Genomic DNA, 13,030 nt, shown 5'->3' on the forward strand with positions numbered 1-13,030 from the left:
TGGAATGAAAGGGAGAAATTATGATCCACCATATTGTGAAATGAAAATAAGCAAACAGGTCAAATGATTGCTTCACCGCACCTTTTAGAAGAGTTTTATACAAAGAATTGTCAATTTTTGACAATCCGAATGAATCCAGTTGTGTTTAAATAAACCCTACGTTTGTTTACATGTAGTTATAGACTCAATAGCCAACTGGAAAGCCTGGCACTACCATTTTGTTGCCCAAAATACCAAAAGTTAACTGGATTCTAAATAAATATGATATTATAATGTAATACAGTAAAACACTGCTGGATTATTCAAACTGATGAAAATATGAAGCCCTCAGTTTGGGAGAAAACAAACAACTTTTGTTTATAACTTTGTTTTTCTTTTTACAAGTACACAGTGGCTAGTCTAAAGCCAATCACAGCTGTAATATTACAAACATTTACCTTATAAACCAAATTTTCAATGAAATACCAAACAGACTGCACAATTTATTTTGCTCAAAATAATATATAGGTATTAATCAGAAATTGCATGACATGTTAATAATTTTCATTATGCATTTAATTACATTTAATAGGAAATAGGGTTTCAGAAAGTTACTATATTTTATTTTTGGACCATACATTCCTACCAGCATATAGTTTTATAAAATATCATTTCATATAACTGAGATACCCCAGTTTTGTCAGGCATGTTTAAAACGAGAAATATTTAATAAAAATTGGAGCCCCAAAATACTAATTACTTGTCATTTAAAATCTATTTTCTAATCTATTTTAAAAATCACCAAGTACACATTGAACAGCAAATTGTGTTTAATAGTTTAGGAATATATGTATAAAAAGTATATATAGGCATTAATTAAATGAAAAAAAAAAAGTTAAATATTCATTAAAATTTTAAGCAACTGTTTTCTTGCTGTATGTAGTTTCAAAGGAAATTATTACTCCAGTCATTATTGCTTTTATTACTATTACCATTAATGATAATAATATTAGAGGGATTTCTGAAGGATCATGTGACTGAAGATTGGAGTAATGAAGCTGAAAATTCATCTTTAAAATCACTGGAATAAATTATTAAATTATAAACTACTTTTGAAGTTTTTTGTAGTGCAACGACATTTTACAATTTGTACTGTATTTTTGATTAAATAAATGCAGCCTTGGTGAGCAGGATAAACTTATTTTAAAACAAATCAGACTGACCCCAAAGTTTTGACTGGTTGTGTGTTTGTGTATATAATGACTGTAAAAAATATGGAACTGTCGCAACACACTGCTGAAATTGGAGCCTGGGCATGCGCAGAAGGGACGACCTGATGGAGCCAGAAGTGGAGCCTTGGAATCAAGCTTCCAACCAAACGCTTATACTTCAAATCAATATATAAATTTTAATATTAATCTTGAGAAAAGGGGGAGTAAAGGATATTCAGAATGAAAAATATTAATTTTGACTCTAGAACACAGAACGCGTCCTCTGAGAAATGAGATGCTGCGTTCTTTTTAATGGTCACATGACCACGCATTTTTAATGTAAAATGATTTAAACATTACATTACAGCATTCATACAATTTATTGTTTTCCCTTTTTCAATATATATAACGTGCAAAAAAACTTAGAACACAATACAATTAAATTAGATTTTAATACGAATTTTAGCAAATAAACACCCTTAATGTGTTTATACCTTGATGAAGATTTTCATGGTAATACTTTCACCTTCTCTTCTCCTTTTGGGAAACTTCTGAGATAAATAACGTTAATAATAAAGGTTTTAAATAACTTTAAAATATAGGTATAAAATGCTGCACTACCTACCTCCTCTATTAAGTCGTAATGATTTTCTTTATAGGGGATCTGAAAGATAATAACTATAGCTTTTGTCATGTAAACTCTCTCAGTTTCTAAAATGAGACGAGTTTTGCGCTCAAGTCTCCATAGATGCATCCTTGATATCAAGAACACATATCTTCGTTCTTTCTGTCTTGAGTTTTGTAAATGAACATGGCAGTTAATGACGTTAGACGAGAACACAAGGACGCTAGATCGCTGAAGAACGCTTATTAAGAAACAGCCATTATCTTCAATTCACCTTTTTCAATTCACCTTTATTTGTATAGCGCTTTTACAATGTAGATTGCGTCAACGCAGCTTCACATAAAAGGTCATAGTAAATTGGAACAGTGTAGTTCAGTTTGTAGTGTTTAAGTTCAGTTCAGTTGAGCTCAGTCCAGTGTGGTTTAATAATCACTACTGAGAGTCCAAATATTGAAGAGCAAATCCAACGATGCGCAGCTCTATAGATCCCGAACCATGCAAGCCAGTGGCGACAGCGGAGAGGGAAAAAAAACTTCACTAATGGCGGAAGTGAAGAAAAAAAACCTTGAGAGAAACCAGGCTCAGTTGGACATGATCATTTTAATTTCTCCGCTGGCCAAACGTCTTGTGCAGAGCTGCAGTCTTAGTGGCGGAGGCTGGAAGCTGGCCTCAGCGAAGACTCGTCTGTCTCTGGAGCGTCACAGGAATCAGTCTCACGTTCTCCACTCTTCCATGACCATCACAGTAGCTGCTCGGGATGTACAGTGTGAAAACTCTGGCTGATGTACGGCTGCTTCTCACTCAGGGCTGTCTATGCTAATGAGGGAAACACGAATGGGCGGGGCTTTCCCTCTCGGATAAAATGTACAAAGGAAAGGGTTTCTGCAAACAGTTTTTATGACATGTGATTATAAAAAATAAAACCAATAAATTTTTTACCATTAGAGTATGACTATATTCACACACTGTTGCCACACAGCTGTGTTTAAATCCTTTATAAATAGAGATTTTTGCATAATAGGTGCCATTTAAATTAATATTGCTTTAAAGATTACTTTTAATAAGCAGTAAATCCAGCCAATAGCGTGAAGGACGGCGTGAGGAAGCGCTTACCGACAGGAAGTTTAGCTGTGGCGTGTTTAGTTTCTGGAGCTATGGCGGAGAACATAGAAGCAGAGAGCGCTCAGCTCGGGGAGAACAGGTCAGATAATAACTGAGACGTCTACTACACGAGCCAGTATAACAGGAATACATTCCTGCAGAAATCTCCTTATATTTTATACCCTAGCCATACAGCAGGTTTTTGCTTAGAGCTAGTTTTTAGGGAAAATGCGCTGGCACAGTTAGCATTCTTGCTAGCTTCCAGTTGGTCTGTTTTCATAGTTCACGCATGACTAAAATGCACAACGAGCAAAACCATACAAGTCAGAACAACATGGTACTCAAATTGCGAATATTTTGTGGTAACGTAACATCAAATGGTTTATTTGACAATGTGTTGGCTAACGTTATTCATGTCATTGCTTGCTAACTTTAGCCCACTGGCATCTTTACGACAGTGATTCTTTTAATGCTTAACGTTAAATGGCATTTCACATGGTGAGATGTTTTTGTGATTAAGTTATATTTAGTTTTTATTTATTCTCAAGCAGGAATATAGTAGATAAATTATACGATTTTCAAACGAGCATTTTAAGGGTTTGGGTTGAACATAATCATAATGACCATCATTTTATTTCGTGATAACCGTGGTTGTGATTTATCACCACATATTTGTGCGCTATATTACATTAAATACAATTGCAGAAACGAATACTGATCCATATAATGTATTCAATCATTTCTGAAAGATTTATTTGCAAGTTTGAAGTAATGTGATGAAAAGTCATACTTAAAGTACCATTACTTGCCTAAAAATGTAGTGCAAGTAACGTTAGAGTTAAAGTATCTCTTGTAAATATTACTCAAAGTATGAGTAAAAAGTAGCCCTTTCAAAAGTACTCATGAGTAGTGAGTACGCTGTAGAAAGCTGATCAATTTACATGTAATTTGTGCATGTGTGTAAACGTAACATTCTGTAGTGCATTTAGTTATTACCCAGCAGGCACACAATGTCATTAGACGTTAATATTAGGTTAGATTTAGGTCGTGACATCAGGTGACAAGTATTCTGTCTAGTCAGCGTCTAACTGCGTTCACACTGAAGGCGGTGAGAGCGTCAAAGGTCGCTTCATTGATTTTGTATATATAGTAAAATATAAATAAATAATTGGGTTCTCCCCAAGGGGTTCAAAGAGAACCTTGATTAAGATGGACTTTTTTAGATACAAACACGTACTATTTTAGGGTAACAGCTTTAGTACCATTTGCGTATGATGGTAGACATATATATATATATATATATATATATATATATATATATATATATATATATATATATATATATATATATATATATATATATATATAATGTGTATATATATATTATTTATTTATTAGAGGTGTGAACCTATACTGGTCTCATGGTTCGGTTTGGGTTACGATTATCATGCCATCGATTTGGTTCAATTCGATATTTCGTGCATCACGGTGCATTGACGATGCTTTCCAGACACAGTGTTGTATTTTGGGGGGGTGGCTACAACAAGCTGTCTGTATAAACACACACACACGGACACACAGCACCACACTGTCTCTCATTCACACACATACACAAACACAGATAGCACCAAACAAATAAACAAACACACACACGTCACGCGCGCTCGCTCGGGAGCGATATTGTGAGACTGTCCACTCCTGTTAAAATTACACCAGAGTTACCGACCGATCCCGCGCTTTATTCGGAAATTTATTCTCGCGCCGCATGAAATCTTGTCGGGTCCCACGACAATGCACAGGTACAGCCGCGGGAATGCATACAGCCGAGAGGAAAAGAGAGGGGAGAAAAACTCACGCCAGCAGGTGAAATGGGCCACAGAAAGAGAGAAATGGAGTACTTTCATTCCCTCAATCGCAGAGAAATAGGGGCTTCTGCTGTAAGTGCCAGTGAAAGACTTTCCAGAAAACACACACACAGTGAGTGTGAATTTTTTATTAGTTGGCGCCTGTAGTGTTGTAAATACCCACGCTTGCCTCCCTCGCGACAGAGTGCATATGAGATAAATGACGTCAGTACATAATAACCAGTTATGATTATTACTAAACCGATACCGAATTGTCCGCGTCTGCATCGCGGTGCACAGAAGAAACAATTAATTTTGACACCCCTAATATGTATATATATATATATATCTGTTGCTATGACAAAAACTCTTGGATGAGTTTTGAAGATCGTCAATAACCAAATCCAGCTAATTGAGTAATCCAGGTATGAAGAGTACATGTCAACCCACAACATAAAATGTATTCATTTAAATGAATTAAAAAAGCATACAAAAGTCTACAATGACATGGTAACGTCTGCTGTACTGAAAGTTGCAGCTTTTATTCTTTATGCAGCATGTATTTCACCAACACTCGGTCTCTCTCTCGTCTCTCTTTCAATCTACTTTTTCTCATTTATTAAATGAATACTAACATTCTAAACTGACATATCTCAAACTAAATTTATTTTCTCTAATGAACACCCATGGATATTTTCTTACATCCATATCAATTGTGCAAAGCGCATTAAAACATAACCATTATGCTGCAACATTTTTTAATCATGGATGGAAACAAAAATGGAAACATTTTAGAGCTAAGAGCTTTAATCAGAATCAGAATCAGTTTTATTGCCAAGTGTGCTTCACACACACAAGGAATTTGTTTTGGCTACAGAAGCTTCCAGTGTAAATAAAGTGACAAGTGACAACACAAAAGAAAAAAAAGAAAAAAAGATAAACCTTAAACAGATGCGGTTAGTCAAGAAACCTGGATGTTGAGTTGTATGTACAGATTGTTATAAATATACAGGTTATAAGGTGCTGTGTACAAGTGCGAATCTAGAAAGTATTGCATTGTATATTGATATAAGGTGCTGTGTACAAGTGCGTATGAGAAAGTATTGCACATATTTATTGCACAGTAGGGGAATATTTAACTGTTCATAAGGTAGACAGCCTGAGGAAAGAAACTTTTCCTGTGTCTGGCTGTTTTTGTGCTCGGTGCTCTGAAGCGCCGACCAGACGGTAACAATTCGAACAGGTAGTGTGCTGGGTGTGAGGGGTCCAGAGTGATTTTGCGAGCCCTTTTACTCACTCTGGAAGAGTACAGTTCTTGAAGTGTAGGAAGGGTTGTGCCAGTGATTCGTTCAGCAGTCCGGACTATTCGCTGTAGTCTACGGAGGTCGGTTTTGGCAGCTGAGCCGAACCAGGCAGTGATTGAAGTGCAGAGGATGGATTGGATGACAGCTGAATAGAACTGTACGAGCAGCTCCTGTGGCAGGTTGAACTTCCTAAATTACCTTTCCCAACAAAAATGTACACTCTCGCTTTGTTTTGGTGAGTGAAAATAGCATCATGTGGTCAGTCTTCTTTTTTAAACAGTCTATGCATTTATCCCAATATTCTCTAGCAACTATAGTCACAAAAGTTCTGAAGATCTTGCGTAACTTCAGCAGGAGCAAGACATGTAGTTTTACAAGGAGGTTGAAACTGAATTAACATTAACAGTTTTTATGAACTGCACTTTATAAATGCACAATATCCTTGGATAGTGAACACAAGTGTACATCACAAATAATTAATTTAGATTGATTGGCATAATTTTGTTGCGGAGGGAGTCAAACAAATTGTAAGCGTAAATAAACAAGATAGAGCAAAGATTAAACTGAAATAAGCAGTGCTTTATTGTTTTCCAGAGAGTCAAACAGCAGTCAGATATACAGGTGCAGTTACTGAATAATCAAATGTAATGTAAAATAACACTGTACACTCCTCATTGCTGATCAGCTATAATCCCAACTCAACGTTGCAGATACAATGTGATTATTGCAAACACGCATTGAGATATCAATGCTGAAACGATGTATTGTGCAACCCTAATATTAAGGGTGTAAAGGTTCGATCCTCTTACGGTTCGGAATGTATCACAGTTTCGGTACGGTACTGTTTGTGGTATGCTTAGAAAAAAAGTCTACTGAACAATTAAAAAAAACAATAAACATTTATTGGGTAAACACCTGACAATGCAACAGCGTCACACATGTGACTGTAGATTTGCATATTCTCGCATTAATTAAATAAACGTTAGGCATTACGAATATTGTATGTTCAAATAAATTGCTTTAGAAAAAAAGAGAGAGAGCTTAAATTTGCCCTTCTTTTTTACATCTCGACAGTCTCAACCAATTATGCAGATAATAGTTGTCAGCACTTCAACAACAGTTATCCTAATAATTGAGCCATTTTAAATGACTTCTGTTTACATTACGCTTACATTACCAAGGCAGCAACGTATTTTGTTTATGATTTTTATAATGATTCCAGAGAGCTCCTTTACACTTATTAGCAACATTGTACTGAATGAAACATAAGCAAAGAGAGACCGTTCAGCTTCTTTCTTAATTCAGTAGGAGCAGTACATTGAGAAGAAAACTGTTCTTAGCAGACTGCGGGTAAACAGTGTATTGCAGGAGTGATAGGGTGCGGAAGATCACCCAGCAGGTGCGGGACTGAAGTAACAGACCTGCTGTATGTCCGCATTCATATGGGATGTTTATGGGCCTGGACACGGAACTCGATCTGCCTGTTAGTAACCGCTGATCTAGGCTATCTTTGCAACTAGGCATGGGCCAGTATAAGATTCTAACGGTATGATAACCTTGAATAAAAATATTATGGTTTCACGGTATTGTGATTACTGCTCCAAAATAAGTTCTTTTTAAATGTCTGGGTAAAAAAACAACACCTTTTCCCCCATTGAACACAATATATTTCATTTTAAGAAACATTTAAAATATTTTTGATCAGTAGCTTCTGATGTAGAAGTTCCTTTTCTGCTGAAGAAACTGTTGCCCTAAAAAACTAAATAAATGGTTGTAAAAAACATGTAAAAAAACAAACAAACAAACAAAAAACCTTACATATACCTTAGAAAAATTATAACATAAATTTTGGTGGTTTTAAAACCTTGACTTTTTACAAACCGTGGTATACTGGTTATCGTCCCATGCCTATTTGCAACAACACAAAATACGGCATTCGTTATGTTTTAGTGTCTGTCTGAATTTATATTGAGTGTCTGTTGAAACACTGACAGCAATGCGGCGTGATTTGGCCTTACTTGTGCATTTGCACTTTATCTCCTACACTTTCCATGCTGAAACTCCAGACACACGCACACACACACATGAGGGAAACGTGATGTCAACAACAGATTTACATACTAAGAGGTAATTGGACAGGTCTTTGCATGTGCAATGCATGTGAAAGGTAATTGGAGGCGCACTTAGGCAGAACTGCTTTGTTGAGGTTGTTTTTATTAACAAACCAATATTAATGCATATTCTGAACTGCAGATCACAGGGTTCACCAAACCATGGGATGACAACAGGGCGATAATTTATTGTATTTTTTTTTTACTGAGAATCATTGCATCCCTACTTAAATAAAAATAAATGAATAAATATATATATATACTGTATATATATATATACTGTGTATATATATATACATATATATATATATATATATATATATATATATATATATATATATATATATATATATATATATATATATATATATATACTGTATATATATATATATATATATATATACTGTATATATATATATATATATATATATATATATATATATACTGTATATATATATATATATACTGTATATATATATATATATATATATATATATATATATATATACAGTATATATATATATATATATATATACAGTATATATATATATATATATATATATATATATATATATATATATATATATATATATACAGTATATATATATATATATATATATATATATATATATATATATATATATATATATATATAGTTGTTTATTTGTAATAAATGCTTGTAGATTAGGGGTTTGTAATTCTTTGTCAAAACGTGAAAACTAAATTTGAAAGGTCCAATTAAAATTACATAATGTAAAAAAAAATGTAAAAAAAAAAAAATGAGGTCAAATAATTATTGTTGATTTATTATTGTTGATTTATATTGATAAATCGTGTCAGCCTTTATTTATTTAATGTATATGTATAAAATGTTCCGGCTAAATAAAGGAATAACAGTTTTTTTTTAGCTTTTACACTGATTAGTGCTGAAATCTGATGGGTTTTTTTTCTCCACAGGATGGTGTTGCAACAAGCGTTGCGTTTTCGTAACCCCGCTCCACCACCTGCTGCAGTGCTGCGAGGGCCACCTCCATTACTACGACCTCCGCCTCCGCCCTTCGGCATGATGAGAGGACCCATGCCACCCCCTAGATCCCCTTTTGGTCGACCACCGTTTGACCCCAGTATGCCACCTATACCCCCACCTGGAGCTTTACCCCCACCCCTTGGACCCCCGCACCTGCAGGTAAGGGTGATTAAGAAAGTATCAGGGCAGTGCGACCATTTCACTCGCATTTGCGACTAAAAACAGATGTGTGCAAACTGGAAAATTTAATTTAGACTGGAAAATTTATTTAGGCAAAAACAGCCACCAACCAGGAGTGGGTCTAGAAAATTATTCATGGGGTGGCATTAAAATTATGAGATGTGGCAACACTAAAGCAAGCATCCTTGCATGGACTTTGTGGATTCAAGGAACACTATTCCTAATCGGTGTATACACTAGGGTGCACATTTTTACATTGTCCTATAAGAATGAAATAAAGGCTGACGTGTGATTGACTTGAACCTGATATCTGGATTGGAAAGTCAGATAAATTAAATGAGGTGCGGTATATTTAACTTCTCTTTATAGAGTTCTATGCAAACCTGTAGCGAGTTTGTCTATGCTAAATTTAAATGACAAAGCATGACAAACAATGCAGACTCTATGAATACATCTTCTCAGTGGATCAAGTTTCCTTAAGTCAAAATAATACACTGCACAAACATACACTAAACTGAACAATTTCGATTAGCTAATAAGGTAATAAGGCTAATATTAAATATAACTGATTCAAAAAAACTTGTTATTTAGTTGTTATATAACTAGCAAGCAGCTATCTCAAGCAACACACAGAATTTTATTTTATTTTTACCTTAATTCAACATTCAAGTATTAAAGTAATTCAGTACCTGGATTTGTTTCTTCATCAGCAACTTCATCATATTGATGGACTGGACACGGCCAAATGCGTTGTTGCAAGCTAATGAACAACGTACTTATTAAAATAGTTTACAGTTAAGCTGTTAGTCATTAATATACGCAAAGAAATCAAAATAAACTGCTTCGGTTTGCTAAAAGAGCCGGATTGAGTCATCTGTGTGTGATGATCTCGCTAGTTGCAATAAATGTCTTAGATTTACTAAAACAAAGCAGTTCATAAAAGTCGGACTATGCTTTAATAAAAAGACAAGATTTTGTTCTGGTATTTATGGGTATTATAACGGGGAATAAAGAGCGACAACGGAAATACAGGTGAACAAACACCGGAGGGTGGTTTTACTGAACAAGGGTAAGATGTAAACAAACAGGGCTGGTAATTAAAGGTTTCGCGAAGTTTGCTTCTGTCTAGCTCTTTCAAGTGTCCATCCTTGGTTTCCAGGGCAACGCAGATAGATGATTGGGATGCTCGCCACACTATACGATGTTATTATGTCTTCAAAATACAGAATCGCTGCTGTAAATGGGTCAAGCAAACCCTTTTATTATTAGAACACTAGGACACTAGTGCTGGGATGGCAAATGGGGTGGCAGGGATTTTTCTTAGGGTGGCAATTTCCACCCCGTGCCACCCTGGTAGATCTGCCCCTGCCACCAGCAGTAAATTAGGAAGAAAAAATTTAAATCAATCAAAGGCAATGTTGTCTTACATGTTTAAAACTGTGATAAAGGTAAAAAAAAAATCGGTAACACTTTATAATAACTGCACACTATGAATCATTTATTAAGCATTAGCAAATAGTGAATTCATTATCTGTTAAGCATTAACTCTACATTAATAAACGTTAGTAAGCAGTTTATAACTGCAGCTACAAATGATTCTTGACTTATAAGTACCTATATAACATGCTTAATAACTGTATTTTCATACCGAATTAATGATTTATTTTTCATTACTAAATTAAGTATTGCATTATTTACAAACCATTTGTGTTTAAGAGTAGTTGAGGGTTTTTAGGATAATTCAGAATGAGTTAGTAAATGAATAATAAACTATTGAAATCCACATTTACATATCTTATTATTCAGGCATATAGTAACTATTATTAATATCACCTTTTGGACTAATATGAACTCAGATTGATCTAATTATTGTCTAACAGAGGCTACATGTGCTGCTGAAAATTACAGACACAGATGAGAGGCTTACACTGACTGTAGGCTATATGTTGTGTTGTTTTTGAACCTAAATAAGGACTAAATGTATGTTGTGTGTAGTTCTACTGTAGTTGGTAATATATCAGAGACTGTAAGGGTCTGTATGTGTTCATATATGTTGCATTTATTTATTTATTTTATAAAATTACAGACGTTACAGTAGGCTGTTTCGCACTGTTATTGATCTGCAGTTATAATCAATTCATGTTCATAGAAAAGTTAGTAATAAACATTTATACAGAAGGATGTGTATGAAGCATCTGTTTTGTGAGAAGGGCTCCTCGTGTGATATGTGAGCGACCCGTACAGCTTTACTGTAGACATTTTCTCAAGCAAGAATGACGTCGACTGAAACTTCTTGTCATATACCACGCCCACCAAAAGTGTGCCCTTGGTAGTGGAAACGCAAGACTGATAAAGGTGACCCGTACTGACCAGAACCATACTGTACCAGTCAGTGGAAACAAGACATAACATTCCAAACGATTAAAATTCATCACTATTAAAATCTAGGTTACTGTCGTTTAAAAAAAAGACAGAGTTTTCTTCAGTAAACTACTATAATAAGTAGTTTTGTTTTCTATCTATGCAAATTTTCAGATTAAAAATGTACTAAATCTGTTGTCTTTTTCACAGAGGCCGCCGTTCATGCCCCCACCTATGGGTAACATGCCGCCTCCTCCCGGAATGATCTTTCCACCTGGAATGCCTCCATCACCAGGAGCAGCTAGTTTGCCTAGTGATGAAATTTGGGTAGAGAACAACACTCCAGAAGGAAAGGTACTAAGCTCATTTATAATAATAATAATAATAATAATAATAATAATCATCATATTTGCAATCAAAAGAATTCAACCCCCTGACAACACCAAAACAAAGGCATTTATGAACTATTCTACAATGTCTAACAATCTAATTTTAGTAAGTAATCTATAGTGTTAGTTTGGTAACACTATAATAACTACACACAATGAATCATCTATTAAGCATTAGTAAATAGTTAATTCGATATCTGTTAAGCATTAACTCTACATTAATAGACGTTAGTAAGCAGTTTATAAGTACAGCCACACATGCTGTGTTCTTGACTTTTAAGCACATATATAAGGTGCTTAATATTTGTATTTTCATACTTTATTACTTATTAATTGTTCATTCCTAGATGAAGTATTGCATTATTTACAAACCAGTGGTATTTAAGAGTAGTTGGTGGCTTTTAGAATCATTCAGAATGAGTTAGTAAGCTACTAATAAACTATTCAATCAACATTCATAATTCTTATCATTTAGGCATATATTAATGGTCACCATGTGTGTTAAATGCTTTATTATCTCCACTTCATCAAGTTTTGTGACCTAATCTAAAGTGAGGACTATTTATGCTTTGTAAATCCTTTATAATTGACAATTAAAGGCTCAGTATCAATTGAACAATACATCTTTAAACATTGCCAAATAACAGGAGTGTTAAAATACAATTAAATATAAATACAATTAAATAAAAATGGATAAAAAACAATATATTAATTTAACAATATATTATGATACAACATTTCAGTGTTATTTAGCGATGTTTAAACTGTACAGTCATTTTATTTTAGATAAGACTGCAAAGATTTATTTTAGTTTGATACAGTTTGATTTGTGCATCTTTACATGAATAGAAATGAATAAAGTTGTTTATTTTCTTTTTAGAATATAACTGAGCCTTTA

The 13,030-nt window shown here is 34.3% G+C and overlaps 1 protein-coding gene across 1 annotated transcript in view; it reads left to right on the forward strand.

The window, feature by feature from the left end:
- The first annotated feature begins 2,955 nt into the window (after positions 1-2,955).
- tcerg1b (transcription elongation regulator 1b (CA150)) overlaps positions 2,956-13,030 on the forward strand; it is a 44,348-nt gene continuing 34,273 nt past the window's right edge. Inside the window, exons 1-3 of the mRNA XM_056445951.1 lie at positions 2,956-3,016; positions 9,133-9,361; positions 11,954-12,097. Coding sequence (XP_056301926.1) covers positions 2,970-3,016; positions 9,133-9,361; positions 11,954-12,097 — 420 coding nt within the window. The 5' untranslated portion in view covers positions 2,956-2,969. The remainder of the gene's footprint in view (positions 3,017-9,132; positions 9,362-11,953; positions 12,098-13,030) is intronic.

The sequence above is a fragment of the Danio aesculapii genome, chromosome 21 (assembly GCF_903798145.1).
Source record: "Danio aesculapii chromosome 21, fDanAes4.1, whole genome shotgun sequence".
NCBI classification, from domain to species: Eukaryota; Metazoa; Chordata; class Actinopteri; order Cypriniformes; family Danionidae; genus Danio; species Danio aesculapii.